This window comes from Caretta caretta, chromosome 1 (genome assembly GCF_965140235.1).
Source record: "Caretta caretta isolate rCarCar2 chromosome 1, rCarCar1.hap1, whole genome shotgun sequence".
Taxonomy (NCBI): Eukaryota; Metazoa; Chordata; order Testudines; family Cheloniidae; genus Caretta; species Caretta caretta.
Window position 1 is genome coordinate 175,596,736 of NC_134206.1, and position 20,293 is coordinate 175,617,028.

Here is a 20,293-nt window from a genome sequence, read left to right on the forward strand (position 1 = left end):
TTACTAAAATTTGTCCTTTAAAGGGCTTTTTTATTAGTGCTGTTCAAAATGTGAGAATTTTTTTTCCATGACAAATTTTAAATTCTTTATGAAATGATTGAAGGTGAAAAAAATGAATTTCCAATTGAGTCAAATAAAAATGATTTTTTTTTCATTTTGCAAAAAAAAGTGATAAAAAGATTTCCACCAGCCCTCCTTTTGAGCTTAGTTCTAACAAGAAGTGAATGTTCAGTTTTCATATTTCTGAACTTATTCACCCTTCTGTACTAATATTCACCTTTCAGGTATTATTTATTGACTCAGAGCATGTAAAAAACCATAAGCAAGTTAGACATACCACTCACATAATTGTTGTGTAATCAGGTTTGTGATGGAGTCCCAAAGGCAAGTCAGTTCTCCTTTCTAATATAATTTTATTTTTCCCCTTTTCTTTTTTCAATTATTATTTCAGTGACATGTTTGCCTCCTGAAGAACCTTGTGCTGATGCCATAAACTGCATAAGTAAAGACTTATTTTGTGATGGAGTACCAAACTGCCCAGATGGTTCAGATGAATCTGAAAAAATATGTGGTAAGAATGTAAAGCTCTGAATCAATCTTTAAATCTGCTTGTACTTGTCAATATATTAAGCAGTAAAAGTATCTTCCAAACCAATCCCACTAGAAGTGAAAAATAGAATTCAAGAAGATAATTTACTCTTTAAGAAATGTATGAAACTATAGATTAGCTTGATATTTTTATGAATATTTGTATGCTTTAATGCTGAAGCAGCATAAGCCAGCTCTATTCATCTAATGGAAAAGCTGTTGTCAAATAATTTACCAATGATATCCAACATTGTGCTATCAAATGATGTTGCTATGCAGCTGCAGAACCACATACGCCATCTCCAGGATGCATTAACCTTAATTTCTTGGTGGAACCAGTACAAAGATGTCTTTTGTGATAGTTGATAATGGTATCCTACTTCAATCTGATGTTCTTCCATTGCTCACTGTTCTCAATCAGCTTTTAATACTGTTGACCAGGGGGATTCTACTGCACTGAGGCAATTTATAGGTCTCTCTTTATTATGTCAAACCTGGTTTCCATCTTACTAGAATGTTTGCAATGGAACTGATCAAATATTACCAAAAATGACTCAGGAACATCTCAAGAATAGGTCTGACCTCAAATGGTGCTGAGCCCCTTCTTCAAATTGTTGACTGCTCTTGTTATGTGCTAACTGCACCTCTGACCCCTTTCTTGTCTCTCTGGTCCCTTGCCTGTACCTGTCTTCAGGTGGAATCTCATTCTTCTCCTCACACTTAGCTCAAAACCAAGTTATACTCCCTTCTGGGAACCACCACTTATCACTCTGCAGGTCCGTCAGAGTTTTGGACACTTGAGTTTCCTCCTTTTGGAAACCTGTGACCAATGTTAGTGACCTTCTTGGGGAAAAAATGTAGTTCTTTAACAATTGGAACAAAGCACTAGAGAAAAAAAGCCGCCACACATACTTAAATCTCTTGTAATCTTGCACTTCACTACAAACTTAGCCAAATAAATTTCATTCCAGCCATCAATTCCCATTAAATCAGTGGAAGTGAAAAGGAATTCAGGAGTTTGCGTAATTGGGCCTTTGACTCAGAAAAAGTTTGATGCAATAGCACCTGCCAATGATTTAGCTAAAGTTTGTACAGCGGTCTGAAGCAGTACATAAATATTCCACGTTATGTGTAATACAAAGTATTCTACCTGCAACATTTAAAGAAATAAACCAATCATTTTTTATGGTTAACAGTAATTGCATATTTTTATTAGAATAAATAACACTTTTTCATAGCATCATAAAAATGCAGGGCTGGAAGGGACCTTGAGAGTCATCAAGTCCAGCTCCCTGCCCTGAGGCAGGACCAAGTTTGCTTGTGAGGTCAGTTTTGCTCACAGATTTTGCTTATGTTTTGTAGAGAACTAATAGAAACACTTGTAAAATAAGGGAGAATTCAATGAAATCTTTGACTGCTCAGTTCCTTTGAAAAATCAGAACATTATTTCTTACTTAAAGCAACATTTATTTAGATTGCATTGAATATATAAAACTGAGTCCAAACTTGCCTGGGTCTTTAGGACAGAGATGATGTGCAATTATGTCACACAGAAGCTTGATGTAGAGTATTCACAAAGCAAAATCCAGAAGTTACAGCCTGCTCTAGGGAGTTACTGGTGGTATCCTTTTCCTTTTCATTTGTGCTGGTGGATCAAGCATCCAACCTATTCTTTTCAGTTCACATTTTCACTGAAAGCTGTTCTTCACAACCTGGGGGAATATAAAAGTCTGGTTTCAGGATAACATGTTATTCAGCCCATCACCCTTATTTTAGATTTTGAATCTTAAATCTTATGCTCAAAAGTAAAGAGCTTTTCCAGGCTTCTATATTTAGGCTTCTTAGCAACATTTGCAGAGCCAGTGTACAGAAAGGCAATAAGCAATGTGCACATTTGGGAGACCTGCCAAGTTTTCTACCTCTTTGATTTTTCACTCCTGTCCCATCCCCCAGAGTGACTTAATACAGCTGTATAATAGCTAAAGTTGTCTGGCTTTTCAGAAGTGCCACAGAGTTTTACAATGAGATTTACAGACAATTTATAATTCTTGTTCAAGTTCTTTGGCACACAAAATGTGCTATTTCCCTTTAAACAACTTAAACAACTAAACTACTTGATTCCTCCTCTCCTCCCCCCAGTTTATTTCTCCCTCTAGTATTACTGAATTTAGCATATGCTAGAGATGTATAGATACATTACAGGAAAGGTGAAATTCTAACCGTTTCTTCCTGCCTTTGACAAAGTGTAGTGAAATCCATAAGCTTTTAAGCAGAGATTCAGACAACGGATGATGAAAGATACATTCATTTTCTAGTTTTATCAATAAAATTGCCATGAAATATTTCTTTCTGGCTGTGCTATGGGCAGCAACAGCAATAGGCAATACTGAAGGGCAGTTAGAAATAGTACTTAAGGGGTCTCCAGAGAAGTAGGGAAAGCCTAAACTATTTTTATTAATTAATTTTGTTGGAAAAGCAGCCATGTAGCACATCAGTCTAAGGAGAGGGAGTTTGGGCGCTCAGCACTTGGGGGCATTATTTTTCATGACGGGCGCGAAGACCCCTGTTTTTGTCTACCATAATAAACCTACTTCACAGCATCGCTACTTTGCTAACAGAGATTAACCTACGTTAGCAGTGAAGAAATAAACCTTCATCGACAAGTAAAGGCTCTGCACATTAAACAGATGGGCTGGATCCTACTCTTTTGAAGTTAATGTGAGTGTTGTCATTGACTTAAATGAGAGCAGGATTAAATCCTAAATGCACCCAGCCTCCAAGACAAGTGGTTGGAGCTGTCCAGATTCTCGCAGGGTGGAGAAGCAACAAGAGCAATTTCCAGGAAACCCCACACTGGACCAAAAGGTCCTTCTTCTGTCCCAGCAAGGGAAGCAGCTGGAGCTACCCAGGGGCTCCAGCAATGCAGCAGAAGAAGTCAAAAGAACAGCTCAGACTCTGCCTTACCCTGACCCGAGGTGCCTCCTTTCTCTGCAAGGGAAGTAGTTGAAGCAATCCGGAGACACCGGTGAGGAGGCTAGGGAAATCCAAAGGGACAACACCATTAGCCCTGTGCCAGTACCTTTAAACACTAACTCTTTGTGACTGTTTGGGGAAATCTCCTGCTTGGATAAGTGGATTTATGTTTTAATGCTCTTGTGTTGTGTAGCCCTCTTACAGTTAGTAAGATCTGTGATGGGGAGGGTTGGATTAGGGGCAGATAGTGTGAGAGAGCAGATAAAGGAAAGGGGGATGGGAGACCAGCAAAAGGAAATTGTTGAACAAACAAAGCACATGCCAAACTTTGCCTTAGTCATTATGGGGTGATAACTCTACGAGGCTGGCATCTATTTTGCTACACATCTATAAGAAAATACCACACCTTTGTGCACTTGATAAATTTAGCACATTATTATTATTAATAATGGGGTAATAGTCACATCCATATTAATAAAGACAAAAATATCTTACTAACAATATATAACTTCTTATGATCTGTATCAAATTGAGCAACTTTCTCTTGCTCCCTGAGTAATATGTGGCATTGCATTTAAAATATAGTAGCTGTCCATTTTTCAAGTAAAATATCTAAATGGTAAATGGAAAGCATAGGGAAAAACATTTATGTTATTTTAAAAATAAGACTACCCTAATGATCAGTGTCGGTGAGGATACAGGAAAAGTATTTAATGTTAGATTTGGACAATGCCTCTATTTTAGCAAAAAATACCCTATGGAATTCAAAATGTGCAAATGTAAAACTTTGTCCATTTTCATGTTCTTACTGTGCTTTTTGCATTTGTGTTTTTGGTTAAATTCACTGATTTTTAAAAAAGGTGTGAACCACATCCTTCATGAGCTCCAGGATGAATGAGCAGTAGGAAATATGAACTCTGAAGGCAAGATCCTGTGTCTCTGTGAATGCACTTAATAATAATAAAACAGGGAAGGAGAATACAAAAAATGAATGGCTAGATAAGCAGTGTTGTCTCTGACTACTGTACAAAGTTTTCCATAATATGTCAGTGAGACAAAAAAAGTCAAGCTTGTACTGTGAAATCATACAGTTATAGGAGTTAGAAATAGGAAAGATCTATTGGGTCATTTAGCTTATCCCCCTGTCAATGCAGGACTGTTCCCTATAATACATTTTACAAATTGTGGATATAAGTCTGTTTCTGAGCCCAGTTTCATTCAGGCAATACCTTCAAATTTCATACTGTACTATGGCAAATATTAATGATTATTTCTTTACAGCTACAACTTGTGATGGAAAATTTATGTTGACTGGCTCCTCTGGATCTTTCCACTCTATTAATTATCCAAAGCCTTATAATTCAAACATTGTTTGCCAATGGATTATACGGTAAGTAGCTTCAAAACATGTTGTTTCCTAGCATCTATTTGATTGTAAGGTGTTCTCATTTCCTGTATATCAGAACGTACTCCCTGTGTTTTGTATTCCCTGTTAAGATGTTCATGTAAAATGTACAATAGAAATTTCTTCCATTTATGTACACAGCTTTCTTTAAAACAAGGGACAAACTTCAAGAGTCAAATATACCATCAGTTTTTTCACTTAAGATATTTGATGCATGAGGTGGTAGGGATGGTGTGAGAAACCTCGGGTACTCACTTTTTATATATGTAAGTACTTGTCTGCTCTGGATAATTTGGGTGTATTACCACTCAGTTGACTCTCCATTCCACAGAATGTTATCTTTCATAAAAATATTACTGGAAATATTACCTTCAAAGCAATAGTTTTAGAAAGAGATAACTGTTGTTGACGAGCAGGATTTTCAGATGTGCCTAAGTGACTTAGGGGCACAAGTCTCTGCTGGAAGTCAATGGGACTTCTGTTCCTAAGTCACTTTGGCCCAGCTCTTCAAAGATTTTTAGACACTTAACTCCCATTGATTTCAATGGGACTTATGTGCCTAAATATCTTCAAGGATCTGGGCCTTAGGTGCTTCTGAAAATCCCACTCTATGCCAACTAGCACACTCAAAAGTACTTTGAGAAGCAAAGGTTCTTGTAATGTCTTTGTAAAATGGCAGTCTTGTGATCCTCATGTACCCAATGAGGGTGATTAATTTGGGAGTTAGACACCCAATTCTCACTGAAATTCAGTGCCAGTTGGGATCCTAAATCACACAGGCTCCTTTGAAAGTCCCAGTTTTTGAGGTTGTTCTGGCAGGGCAGGTACTTAACTTGCCCATTTATCTCAACTAGTCAGCAGTGTATTTAAGTCTTCTGTTTTCCTTTTTATAAACACATTCATCACTCTCCAGCTTCTGATATCTGCAGTGCCATTCACTGATAATTGCTGGCAAACACTAATTATCAGATATAGTAGATATTATATATTAAGGGTCAGGTGAAACTTCGGGGTAGGCAAGACAAATCAGACTCCTGAAAGGGCCACAGTAGTCTGGAAAGGTTGGGAACCACTGATCTAGCGATTTTGGACCAAGATTTTCAAAATTGGGTGACTAAAATAAGGCACCTAAATAAGTAGCCTGAGCACCCAACAGCTCTCAGTGACATCAGTGGAAACAGGTAGGTACTCAGCACTTTTAACAATCATGTACCTAAAAAAGGATTTAGGACCCAAACTGTAGCCACCTAATTTTTAAAATATAGGCCTTGGTGATGAATTTACCCAATTTAAACACATGAAATAAATTATGGCCCACATACCTACAAAAATGGAATAAGGCATAAGGCCCCTATTAGAGTCATTGGGGCTCTGCCTGAATGAAAGTACCCCTCTGTGACGGGGTGTCCATCCCAGACAAGGCTTGAAGGGGTAAGGCTGGCTATCAGGGCCAATGTGCTTCCCAGGCAGCACCTGGAGGAGGAAGCAGGGAGCAGGAATTAATTAGGCAAGGCTCAGCTGAACAGGAACAAGCAGGGCCTGCGTAAAGCCCAGGAGCTGAGAGCAGAAAGGGGATATGTGGAAGTAGGCTCTAGTCACTCCCTGGAAGAAGGAAGGTGTGTTTGGGGGTATAGAGATAAGTAGCCGAAAGTTACTTCCTAGGAAGGAAGGAGGTGTGTGGCTGACAAACCCAGAGAAGGGGGTAGAGTCAAAAGGTAAGGAAAGTCTTTGGGAAAAGGCAGTAAGATCCAGGGTGGAGCAGAGCTTGGCAGCTGACTAGAGGGTCCCTGAGCTGGAACCCATAGTAGCGGATGAGCCTGGGTTCCCCTGCCAGCCAATGGGGAAGTGTCACAGACCAGGCAGTAGTGAGTAGACTCCCTTGGACAGTTTGCCTTGAAAGACTTTGATGCCCCAGAAAGGGAGGTCCAAGACACAAAGAGGAAGCTGTAGCTGCTGATGTAAGAGGGGCCACAAGGTGAAAGAGGACGATGGGTGGGGAGACCACCACAGGTGGGGACAGCACCTGGAAGGAGCTAATCCCCAGAACGGCCAGGAGGATGCACCCCTAGTGGTGAGTGAACCCCATGACATCATCCCACAAAGGTCAGAGTAGGTCTGGATGAGAATGCTTTCATATTAAAATACTCCCATGTCAGTAATCTGAATCAAAATCATCCCATCAGTTATTACTAACAATAATACCTAGCCTTTATATAGCAGCTCTCTAACACTTCTCTGTCATGAAGTGATGAGATTGTGCTGCATAGTGAATTGATAGATAAAGGAGCATCACAGATAACATGCAAACATAAGAGGAAGTGTCCTGTATCTAAGGGTTAACCTTTGGATGCCACACCCTCCGGTGTAGTTGAATCAAAGGCCTTTTAAAGGTTCATCTACTATGTCCAACATTACAGTAATGATGCATCAAATGTGTGTAGCTACATGTTTCTCAATGGGAAAAATAATTGTCTAGTTTTATTCTTCAGTTCTCTGCTTAGAAAAGCCTAAGTACTCACAATGAAAGCCTGAAAAGATCAGCTGGCTATCTCCTAACTCAGACACTTGTCTTCCTTCAGGGTGCAATTGTTTCTTTGGAGAGTCTTTTGAATTTTTCAGTCACCAATGGGATGCATTTTATGTTGTTCTTGTTAGAAAATATTTATTAAAAAAAATCAACCTGCAGCACAACCAAGTTTGATCTTTTTCCATCCTTTCCTTCTCTACTAAGTAACCAGAAAGTTCAGCAGTGACCCCTGATAAAAGATGTTTTCTGTGTTCCCTTTTCTAGTTGTTTCCTTAATAAAGATATAATTTCATCTTTTTTTTTTTACCTAAAGCATAAAAATAATATGATGGCAACAGCGTGGTCAATTTCCCTCCATCATATTTAATTACACAAGCAGTCCTCCCCCAGTGTATTTATTTTTCACAGCATTCTTCATCTTTTCATTTTCATAAATATATATATTTATGTTTGTATCTGTGCACAGCCACAAAAGAAAAATAAAAAGGATTACAAGCTGTATGAAACCTTGTTCCATGTGTATCTCCTAACTGGTTATGACAGGCATGTTGCTTTCAAAACTGTATTTGGATTTCCGCTGGGAATCACAACCACAGAGAACAACAAATCCATGGTTCTGTTGGAATGATTAATTGATTTTGGCAGTGGACTTATGGATCTTGGACCACCATGTATTTCTGATGGGGAGAGTAGAGAGAGAATCATTTAGAAAAAATATGGAGAATGTGATGGAGGGGGGGGAATAGGATGCAGCACTTGTGATATTGAACTGATGCAACAGACTGCTGTGCAACGCTTAGAAGTGAAGACATAGAGCCAACTCATAGGTTGGACAGCTCCGGTTCTTCTGAACTTAAATTGTGGTTTTGGAACAAGGAGGAAGGTAGCATGGACTAAGTCATAGATTCTGAAATCCTTTCTCTTGTTGATTATTGAAATACTCCACAAAAGTTCATTTGACTTAAATGAAGCTACTTGGGAATTAAAGTGATACTCATCATGAGGCAAGTATCAGAAGAGGGCCACAAATTAGCAACCAGTTTAAGAAAAAGAGCTACCCATTTCTACTTCTGATTCCAAATTATTAGAAGGTTCAAACCCTGAAGTGCATGTTTTATGTATGTAAGGAATCTGTAGGCTCTCGTAGTAACCAAGGTTATGAGTTATCACTATATAAGAATTTGCCCAATCATTAACACCTCTTAGAAAAGATAGAACAAATGGCCAAGAGAATAAAAACTCAAGGTCTAACACCTAGGTTTCTTCAATAGTTTGAGAAAAATCAGAGTAACATAAGAACATAAGAATGGCCATACTGGGTCAGACTAAAGGTCCATCCAGCCCAGGATACTGTCTACGGACAGTGGCCAATGCCAGGTGCCCCAGAGGGAGTGAACCTAACAGGTAATGATCTAGTCATCTCTCTCCTGCCATCTATCTCCACGCTCTGACAAACAGAGGCTAGGGACATCATTCTTTACCCATCCTGGCTAATATCCATTAATGGACTTAACCTCCATTAATTTATCCAGTTCTCTTTTAAACCCTGTTATAGTCCTAACCTTCACAAGGAGTTGCACAGGTTGGCTGTGCCCTGAGTGAAGTTGCTGTAGCCTTTTGCAAGAGTGTACCACTGATGGAGCTAAAGAGACTTCCCCTTTTTCCTGTCTGTGAATGAATAAATGAGTGAATGAAAAATGTATTTAACATCAAACATTGATATTATATGATGTGCCAGATACAGCAGTGAAATAGGAAACTGGATTAAATCTAATATTATGATTAATATGTATATAAAAGGAAAGGCAACTATAGGTGATACAGTTTTGGGCAAAATATTGAAGACTTTAATGACAGGGTTTATTCATGGGTGGTATTGTTAGGAAAGAAAGTGGTTGTGTTCATACTGATCAATTTTAGCTTAAGTGATAAAATAAGCCTAATGTTTGCAATCAAGCATGCTTATGCTGTCAAGCTAGTGAAATACAGCTGCAGTGAGAGAGACAATAAATAAAAGAAATTGAAACCAAATAGTGAGTTTATAAGGACACTTGAGCACAGAGTAGAATAATCAGAAATGTAACTGGTTATATATAATGCATGGGCTCAGCTCAGCCATACATACCAAGGTCTCACCATTGTTGTTGAAAGAAGAACAGAAATGGAAGATTTATACCGCTGTTTTGACCTGTTGGAGAACAACAGTTCTTGAACTGATTTGCATTGTATAATGGACTGTTATAACAAGTTTAAAGAGTATCAAAGAATATGGAGGGACTTTGTATAAATGATATGAACTTTGGAGATTTCAGTGGCTAGCAGACAGTTGCTGGAGAAGCTGCAACTTGAGCAGGCATAACTGCAAAGCTAGTGAAGCTAGTGTTCAAGATACAACTCAAGTTGGTTGCACCAACAGCTATGACCTAACTTGCTGTACACAAACTGGTGTAACAAAGCATGTTTCATAAAGTGCCTGGAAAATCCCAATCCCAGTTGCAAGAACTCAAAAGCTTATGTCTCGTTCCCTGAGAGGATGATGAGAACTCTTATTTTGGTTGGCCATTTCTAATATTCAGAAGTAGTATGGGTCACCATCTGATTGGTCCATTCCAGCACCTCCAAGAAAAGGATAAAGTTGAACCACCCAGCAGAAATGGGATCAAAGGGCCTATCTCTTTCAGTACATCACTTCCTGAAAGCCAAAGACCTCTGGACCAGAGAAGACTAAGGTCCTGGACCAGCCACCAAGGACTCCTCCTGATGACATTAAGTATCTCTCTCAGATAGAAGTCATTAACTGAATGTTTCTATTTTCCAGCAATTCTGGTTGCCTACTAGCGCACTGGGGAAAAACTATGGTTGTATTTGTCTTTTGCTCCATCTGTGTTTGCAAAGTGAACACCTACTGTGAATGAAAACTGAACTAAAAAGCTGACCACTAAGCAAAGATCAGGTGATACAGACTTTCTCTTAGGTGATGACCCAAATTAGTCAATTGACCACTTCCTGAAACTAGGTACCTACGTAGTAAGGATGTGTACATGCTTGTATATGTGCTTTAAGGATTGTCAGAGTTATAGTGTGTGTATCCCTATTTTGTAACAGGTTCTAGTCAAGATTATTGTAAAGTAGTTTTAGAAATGAAAACGTTTCTGTTGTTAACTAAGATTGGAAAAGAAATGTGCATTCAGCTACCATAGTGAATGGTTGCATACTGCCTTTTAAATTCTAGGTGTATACAGACATAAAATGAGACCAAGTGTACAAGCTTCTTGTACTACACTCAGTCTGTACAGTTTGTCATAAAGGTATGAGTTTGTTAGACGGTTAGGAGTGTTAGTTAAATCCTGGGGCTAATATAATTAATTGGGAAATAGATAATAAGAGTTGACTACTATAGATCCATTGGGAAAGAGATGTTGGTGAATTGTTATGAAAGTAACTGATAAAACTGTGTTGTGATCTAGCTTTGGATTGTTTTTTCCTCTCTGTTAGCAACATCGGAATTGAGAAACAAATGACTCAAGGGGGGCCCTGTTCTGAGGGACTCTGAATCAAATATCTAAACTAAATCACCTTCCCAAGGTAGTAATTGAGGATAAATATTATTTTCTATTGTGGTTGTTTAATTTGATTCTGAAAACCTGAATGGTTATATCAACCAATTTTTTAGTTTGTGTTATCCAAATCATAATTCAACACTAGTTTTGTCTTCCTATATCCTATAATATTAGTTGCTACTGGCAAGGATATTTAATAAAAATCTATAAACTAAAATTCAACTCTCGAGTCCATTTCTTTAGTTAAGCAATCAAAATTAAGAGAACCTTAAAAAAGGTGGTCTGGATAATCAATTAAGCAGTTGCTTAAGTGAGGTTTGTTTCCTACAGTTTCCACAGGTGAAGAGGCTTCCCATCTGTTCTCTTTTGCTATTGTACAAAGTGTAATGCTTCATCTAAAATTTCACCATGATTAGCACAGATTAGAAAAGCTGATAATGCAATTCCCATAATTTTTCTGCACTATCCATTAAACAGTCTTCATACTAACAGTTCATTTACTACAGACAAGGAAAATTACTGAAGCATATAATCTTACTTTTTTTCTTTTGTTTTTTTTTGTTATTTTAGTACAAATAAAGGATTATCCATTAAACTAAACTTCACTTCCTTTGATACCCAACAATATGCAGACATTTTAAATATTTATGAAGGTACAGGACCAAGCAAGATTTTAAGAGGTAAGACAAGATTACTTTTCAGTCATTATTATATTTGAGGTGACTCAAATACATGCATATAGTTGTCCAGATTACCTTTTTCTTTGAAGATTTCTGATCTAAATATATTTGCTTACTCATTTAAAGTGGCTTGCTAAATGTTGTTCTAAGATACAAAGGAGAGAGTCACTTTTTAATGCTTTATTTGGCTTATGGTCTAAGTAAATCTGAAGATCACCAATGCATACTATTTACCACTGTGTCCTATTTTAAAGAAGTGAGATTATACCTGTATTTTACTTGAATAAACCCATTTAAGCAACTTTTGATGCGGGGTTTTAATATATATTTAGAGAAAAAGTTGGGAGGTTTCCTTATCATTATAGTCTTTGTCTTTGTAAGTGAAGGGAAATGTGCGCTACAAATAGTGTCTGGATGGAGAAGGGGATATATAGTGAAGAAAGGTGAAATTCTGTCTCTGTGACATTATCTCACCTCACCCTTATACACACATGGTTCCTTAGTGGAGGATCAGGAAGCTTCAATTGGGTGATCCCTTGGTAGTATTGCTTCTGCAGCAGCTGTGCTTCCCAGGAGGTGAAGGAATGGTTGGGGAAAAGGTCTGGTGGTAGTATAAAGGCATTGGACACCTTAATGCATGTTACCACCACTAGCTCTCTCCAAAATCTGTAGATCAAGGGGATAGAACCTTGGTCTCTTCCAAGGGGCACTGCATGTCCCATGAAGGAAGAATTACAAGGGATTTCCACACAGAGTTTCCATTCCACTCAGAAGGAAAAAACTATGGAAGGGAAGAATTTGGTACATACATATCTATAAAAAGAAAAGGAGTACTCGTGGCACCTTAGAGACTAACCAGTTTATTTGAGCATAAGCTTTCATAAGCTACAGCTCACTTCATCGGATGCATGCTTATGCTTATGCTCAAATAAATTGGTTAGTCTCTAAGGTCCACAAGTACTCCTTTTCTTTTTGCGAATACAGACTAACATGGCTGCTACTCTGAAACCTATACATATCTATGTCATTCTAGTTTTTAATTATCATTTTGACATATTTTTAAAGATTTATAGAATTAAAATGGGCAAAAAGTTCCTCTGCAGCAGAGCACACACTTGCTAACTGTATGAAATTGTCTAAAAATTGAGAGAGGAAGAGAGCCTAGCCTAAACTCCACTTAATAATGGAAACTGGGAGTCCAGGATTTGCCTCCCCTTGGATATATTATAATGCAGTGACTCATAAAATAGGACCTGACCCAATGCCAACTGAAGTTAATTTGAGTCCTTCCACTGACCACATTTGGGTATTGGCTCATGCTGATAACCAGGAGGCTAACTACATGACTAAGTTACTTATTGTATTACCCCATTAGTTTCATAAATAAATTTTAGAACTCACAGTCATATGTGATTTTTGACTACACTGTAATTGCTTTTGTTATTTTTTCATACTTTTATGATGTATACATTATTAAGAAAATTAAACTACAATGTAATCATAGTGTATTTAAAGTTCTTTGATTCTAAAAATAAAAGTATTAATTACCAAACCATGGAGGTAAGCTCAAGTAATGAAATCATGTAGTCGACCTTCTGGTCTTAGGGGTTTGGAGTTTATACATGTATCAAAAACTCCAGAATATTTAGAGGGAAATAAGTGTGAAGTTGAAGAGCTAATATGTGAATAAAGAAAAGGAGTACTTGTGGCACCTTAGAGACTAACAAATGTATTTGAGCATAAGCTTTTGTGAGCTACAGCTCACTTCATCAGATGCATTCATCCACAAGTACTCCTTTTCTTTTTGCTAATACAGACTAATACGGCTGCTACTCTGAAATATGTGAATAGTTAGATATTACAAAATACAATTAAAGCACAACCAGTTTAGTTACAGTCATTCACTAGCTGGTATCTGTGCTGAAATTAAAGTAAGATGGATGTGCAGATCTGAGGGACCTCACAAAAATAATTATATTTTAGCTAATTAGAAAAATGCTGTTTTGTTTGTTTTTTCAGATAGAGCCACCACTTCTGCAAAGAGGGATTTATTCAGAATTGAAAAAACCAGTCAGACTCACTCTCTTTTTATAATAGCACCACTCATTTTAAGTGACATCGAATTACCTTCTGTAATTGACAGTTGCTTTTTTATTTATTTATTCTTAGCTTCGCTCTGGGGGACAAATCCTGGAACAGTTTACATTTTTTCTGATGAGGCTACCGCAGAGTTTATTACAGATTATTCTGAAAATTATAATGGATTCAATGCAACATATACCATTTTTAGTACCAGTGAGCTAAGCAGTAAGTGTCTTTTGTCCTTTGTTATTTCTCAACAGCAAAGGCTGATGAATCTGTATTTTGTGTTTAATAAAGGGAGAAAGTGGAGATGTTGAGAGCAATGAACTGCTACATTTTATGGCCCAGTTCTGCAACTGGGTGGATCCTTCTGCTTCTTCGAAGCTCCATTTACTTCAACATGAGCCTTAAGATCGGCCTATGTGGAACTGATTGTAGTATCAAGGCATTATGATATTATTTATATTACAGGTTTAATAAAAATTAAAGCTCGGGGATACATCATAAGAAACATATTTAAGAATAAGCAATTGAAAATCATTGGCGTTACCATTTGTTCTTCAGTATCTGCTCACTTGAGGGTGAATTAAACTGTGGAGTTACTGGTGTCCTAACTCATTGCAATGAGTGATGGTCCTAGAACAGTTAAAGCAAATGGAGGAGCATATCAGCTTCAGTCCGTAGAAATACTGGAAGAAAATCTGTTTGTAGCCAATCTGTTTGTGACAAATGAAGGACAACTACATGAGTTAAGGTTAGGTGTTTCCAGATATTCAGGGGAAAAATTAGACATAGGCTGGACAGGTGGCTGCCATCTAGGATGCTACATTTTGAGTAATGGGGGTGTCAAGGTTCCTCCCCCACTCTGAACTCTAGGGTACAGATGTGGGGACCTGCATGAAAAAACCCCCTAAGCTTATCTTTACCAGCTTAGGTCAAAACTTCCCCAAGGTACAAAATATTACACCCGTTATCCTTGGAATGGCCGCTACCACCACCAAACTAATACTGGTTACTGGGGAAGAGCTGTTTGGACACGTCTTTCCCCCCAAAATACTTCCCAAAACCTTGCACCCCACTTCCTGGACAGGTTTGGTAAAAAGCCTCACCAATTTGCCTAGGTGACTACAGACCCAGACCCTTGGATCTTAAGAACAATGAACAATCCTCCCAACACTTGCACCCCCCCTTTCCTGGGAAATGTTGGATAAAAAGCCTCACCAATTTGCATAGGTGACCACAGACCCAAACCCTTGGATCTGAGAACAATGCAAAAGCATTCAGTTTTTACAAGAAGACTTTTAATAAAAAATAGAAGTAAATAGAAATAAAGAAATCCCCCCTGTAAAATCAGGATGGTAGATATCTTACAGGGTAATTAGATTCAAAAACATAGAGAACCCCTCTAGGCAAAACCTTAAGTTACAAAAAAGATGCACAGACAGAAATAGTTATTCTATTCAGCACAATGCTTTTCTCAGCCATTTAAAGGAATCATAATCTAACACATACCTAGCTAGATTACTTACTAAAAGTTCTAAGACTCCATTCCTGTTCTGTCTCTGGCAAGAGCAGCATACAGACAGACACAGACCCTTTGTTCCTCTCCCTGCTCCCAGCTTTTGAAAGTATCTTGTCTCCTCATTGGTCATTTTGGTCAGGTGCCAGCGAGGTTACCTTTAGCTTCTTAACCCTTTACAGGTGAGAGGAGCTTTCCCCTGGCCAGGAGGGATTTCAAAGGGGTTTACCCTTCCCTTTATATTTATGACAGGGGGTGAGGAGGGCATGACCCTGGGGGAGAATATGGCTACACGAGGCAGCTGTCTGGCCAAGATTCCTGTGCTCTGGGAACCCTTGCATAAGATGTGAGCTGCAATAGAAAGTATGATGGCCAGAAGACAAGAGGAATAATATTGAGCAAGATATTGTGGGAAAGAAAAAGAATTGTGGAAGCCTTCAAAAGGAACAATGCTGAAGTGAACACAGAGAAAGCAGAAGAAAAGAGAATGGGATATTGTTGACCTGTGGAGCATCAAAGGAATTCTTAAGTGCCTGAGCACTTAGTGTCAACTCCAGGGATATTGCAGCACATAAAGGAGTTTAGGCTTATTAGGAAAACATATACACTGTTTTAACTTTATAATGTTGCTCCTGAGAGGAGTGAATCAAAAATAGCCATATGTTGCAGTCCTCAAAGGCACTCTTAAAAATTCAAACTGTTTTTTCATAGAAATGCACAGTTGGACATGCTGATGAAACCATCACTCTTACGTTCTTATCTAATATTATTCACAGATAATGAAAAAATTAACTGCAATTTTGAAGATGGCTTTTGTTACTGGATTCAAAGTTTAGAAGATGATAGTGAATGGGAGAGAATTAGTGGGCCTACCTTTCCCTTTATGTCTGGCCCTGATTATGATCATACATACGGCAATTTGTCAGGTAAGAACAAATTATAGGAAAGAGTTTAATAGAAGGAACATCCAAAGAAAAAAATTAATTTTAAACAATTGGAGAATATTCATGGGCTGCAAATTTTGAATTAGTAATTGTGAATACTCATCCTAGAAAACTGAATCTGAAATATATGCTTATTCAATGGGAAAACAAAAATATCCCCATATGATCTGTCACCCAATCAATGCTAATCAATGTAGTTTGAATTTCACTTTGAATAATCACAACAAACTGTTTGTGAGACTGAGAATTATTCAGAATTTATTCAGCCATTAATTAAATACAGATAATTGTAATCTGCTGAAATACATGTTACTTATAGAAAAAGAGGCAAAATTGCCTAATACATTATTTGGTATAAAGTATTCATCTGACTGTAATACATAAATGTACACTCCCTAATCAGTGTTGAGAACAGTATCTTATTTTCATTCTCAAATTCTGCATGCCAGATCAGTTGAAATAACAAAGAATTCATTTAGTAAAACATTTGACAGTGATTTTCAACTCTGAATTTTTCATTTATTCTAGATGTTTCCTCTTTCACCTCACTAGATCTAAACTGACAGTTCTTAGATGCAATATTGCCATTATTCAACTTTCAGATTTCTACTGCCTCAGTTTGATGTAAACATATGAGCTGGCATCATTATACACAGATATTTAAAATGTTCTGTTTTGTTCGCTTCTCTCCAAAAAAAAGCAAAAAAGATAATACACATTCAACAAGCCTCAGAACCAAATCAGCATAATACTTCAAACGTACACTAGAAAAGATTTACTTTCAACTTAAATTAGACTTAAACCTCTGCTCACTTTCTTCACATCATATTGTATTATACAGTGCCATTCCTCGTGCCAAAATGATGCATGCTACATAATAATACATATAAACAGCACAAGCACCAAAGAAAACTTATATGTATTATTAGACATGTTTCCCAAATTGATTCAGATTGCTCAGAGAATTAATGAACCAAGGATCAGAAAGAAGTGCATTGCTTGAAATATTTGCAGACATTTTCAAAATAGGGATGACTTGTTTCCATTTCATCTCTCATTCACATACTTCTAAAGAAAACCTTTTCAATATTGTTGAGGATCATGGAGTGGCTGATATGGGACTTGATTAATAAATAATTAAAGGAGGGTCCTCTGGTGTCCATGCCTTGTCGTGGTGAGACAGCTTGCATGCTCTAATGATCCCCAGAGTCTGTGTCTGCGAGGGCTTTTTGCTTCTGGTAGGTTCAACCATGCCAGATTGGTCTGTGGGGGAGGGACCAGACAAAACAGACACCCTGGTCCTCCAGGTTGGGGGTTAGGCACAGAGCTAACAACCCTGTCCCGTAAAAAAAACAAAATATGTTATGGAAACAGCGATGGAAAAATTGACCTTTACTGTGTGTGATAGCCTGGAGGAGTCAATGACCCATATGGCTGCCAGTGGTGAAAACCAAAAGGAAGCCACTGGCATGAAGACTGAAGTGCTCAACACCAAGACAAAAACCAGACTTGGTTTTTGGAATGTACGGACAATGTACGAAACAGGGAAGCTAGCCCAGGTCACAGCAGAGATTAAATGCTACAGCTTATACACCCTGGGTGTCAGCAAGAGCCGATGGATTGCATCAGGAAGCTTAACAGCAGCCTCGGGAGAAACTTTGCTGTATTCTGGATGGGATGATGGACAACACCATGAGACGTGTTGCCATCCTTTTGAAGAAGGTAGTAGAGCATTACCTGCTTGAATGGAAGTCCATCAGCAGCAGACTTATGAGAGCCAGACGGAAAGGGAAACATAATAATATCACCCTGGTTCAATTCTATCCTCTGACAAATGAAGTGATGAAGAAGTAAAGGAAAAATTCTACCTTACACTACAGGTGGAGTTATAGAGAGTACCATGCTATGACCTAACTATCGTCATGGGAGACCTGAATGCCAAGGTCGGTAAGGACAACACAAAAAATGACAGCGCAATGGGAAGATATGGGTGTGGCATCATGAATGAAAATGGAGAGAAGCTAGTTGATTTCTGTAATATGAAAGACTTAGTCATTGGCAGAACCCTATTTCAACATTGTGAAATTTACAAGCTGACATGGTGTTCTCCAAATGGCAGAGATAAGAACCAGGTTGACCATATCATGATCAATGGCAAATGGCAGTGCTCACTGACAGATGGGAAAGTGAGAAGGGGTGCAGATGTTGGCAGCAACCACCACCTTGTGACAGCCTCCATCAAGCTAAAGCTGAGAAGTGTGGGTCCACCAAACAAGGGACATAGACATTATGACATTGACAAGTCCCCTGAAATACAGAAAGCCTTTGTTCTGCAGTTAAAGAACAGGTTTCAAGCACTTGCAGACAGTGAAGCCAGCTACAGGCAGAAGAGAAGGAATGAGTGGATTACACCCAGCACAGGGAACACCATAGAAACCAGACTAGCCCAGAAGAAAAAAGTTGTAGACACAAAATCCCAAAAGCTAAAGGACAAATACCGCAAGCCGTATAGCAAGACACATCGGGAGGTCAAACGCCTTGTAAGAGCAGACAAATGACATTATATTCATTATCTGGCAACACAAGCAGAGGATGCAGCTGCTTGTGGTGAACAAGGAACTGTCTACAAAATGAAGCAGCTTATCAGTGGCAAATGGCAAACACCAACAAACACTCTCATCAGGAACAAACAAGGACACCTACTAACAACCGAAAAAGAGCAAGAAATGTGCTGGACAGAGCATTTCAAAGAATTGTTGAACAGGTAGCTACCTAAAGAGGAAGCAAACATCCAGGAGGCAGAAGAAGAACTTGATATCAACACAGACACCCCAAATAAGGAAGAGATCATTCAAACCATCAAATCCTTAAAAAATGGGAAAGCTCCTGGCAAGGATAACTTAAATGCAGAATTGTTCAAGGTAAATCCTAAGTTAGCAGCATCTATCCTGGCACCTCTATTTACATCAGTCTGGAAAAGGGAAAAAGTGCTGGATGAGTGGACCAATGGGTGAAGTGAAATGAAGTGAAGATACCAAAGAAAGGAACACTCAGTGATTGTAATAACTGGCATGGTATCACACTTTTATCTGTGCCAAGCAAAGTATTGTGTAAAATCATAGTCCAGCATATATTAGAGGCAGTCGATAGCGTTCTCAGAATAGAGCAAGCTGGTTTTTGGAAAGTGCATGGATGCACAGACCAGATTTTCACTCTATGAAACATAATAGAACAATGCTTAGAATGGCAATGGCAGCTCTACATAGACTTCATAGACTTTGAGAAGGCTTTCGATAGCATTCACAGGACCAGCCTATGGTGCATTCTGCAGGCATATGGAATCCCTTTCCATATAATCAACATCATCAAAAGCTTTTATTTCAACTTTACATGCAGTGTTGATCACAGTAAACTCAGTTTTGAAGTCAAAACAGGAGTATGTCAAGGGTGTCTCATGTCTGCAATCCTGTTCAACGTTGCCATCGACTGGGTAATGCAGCGTATAACAGAAGACATGCCAAGAGACATTAAATGGACACCCTTCTCATCCTTTGAAACCTGGACTTGCAGATGATCTTGTTCTTCTATCACATACCCAACACCATATACAAGAAAAAAACAACTCGACTCAATACATTTAGCCAACAAATTGGACAGAAAATCAACCACAATAAGACAGATATCATGACATTTAATATTTCCTCACCATCATCAGTACGGCTAGAGGATTATGTTCTCGCCAATGTAGAAACATTCACATACTTGGGCAGCACCATCAGCCAGGACAGTGGAACAAGCCAGGACATCCGGAAAAAAATCAATAAAGCCAGGAACACCTTCAGGAGCTTAAACACAGTCTGGAAATCATCAACACACAAAACCAAAACCAAACTCAAGATTTATCAGAGCTGCATACTTTCAACATTACTTTATAGTGAAGAATGCTGGGGAATGAGAAAGTATGACATGTCCAAACTGTCTTCTTTCCACACAACCTGCCTCAGAAAAATCCTTT

The 20,293-nt window shown here is 38.4% G+C and overlaps 1 protein-coding gene across 1 annotated transcript in view; it reads left to right on the forward strand.

Annotated features, from left to right (window-relative positions):
* TMPRSS15 (transmembrane serine protease 15) overlaps window positions 1–20,293 on the forward strand; it is a 90,361-nt gene that overhangs the window by 13,410 nt on the left and 56,658 nt on the right. Inside the window, exons 6-10 of the mRNA XM_048838360.2 lie at window positions 446–571; window positions 4,843–4,951; window positions 11,624–11,733; window positions 13,903–14,040; window positions 16,111–16,260. Coding sequence (XP_048694317.2) covers window positions 446–571; window positions 4,843–4,951; window positions 11,624–11,733; window positions 13,903–14,040; window positions 16,111–16,260 — 633 coding nt within the window. The remainder of the gene's footprint in view (window positions 1–445; window positions 572–4,842; window positions 4,952–11,623; window positions 11,734–13,902; window positions 14,041–16,110; window positions 16,261–20,293) is intronic.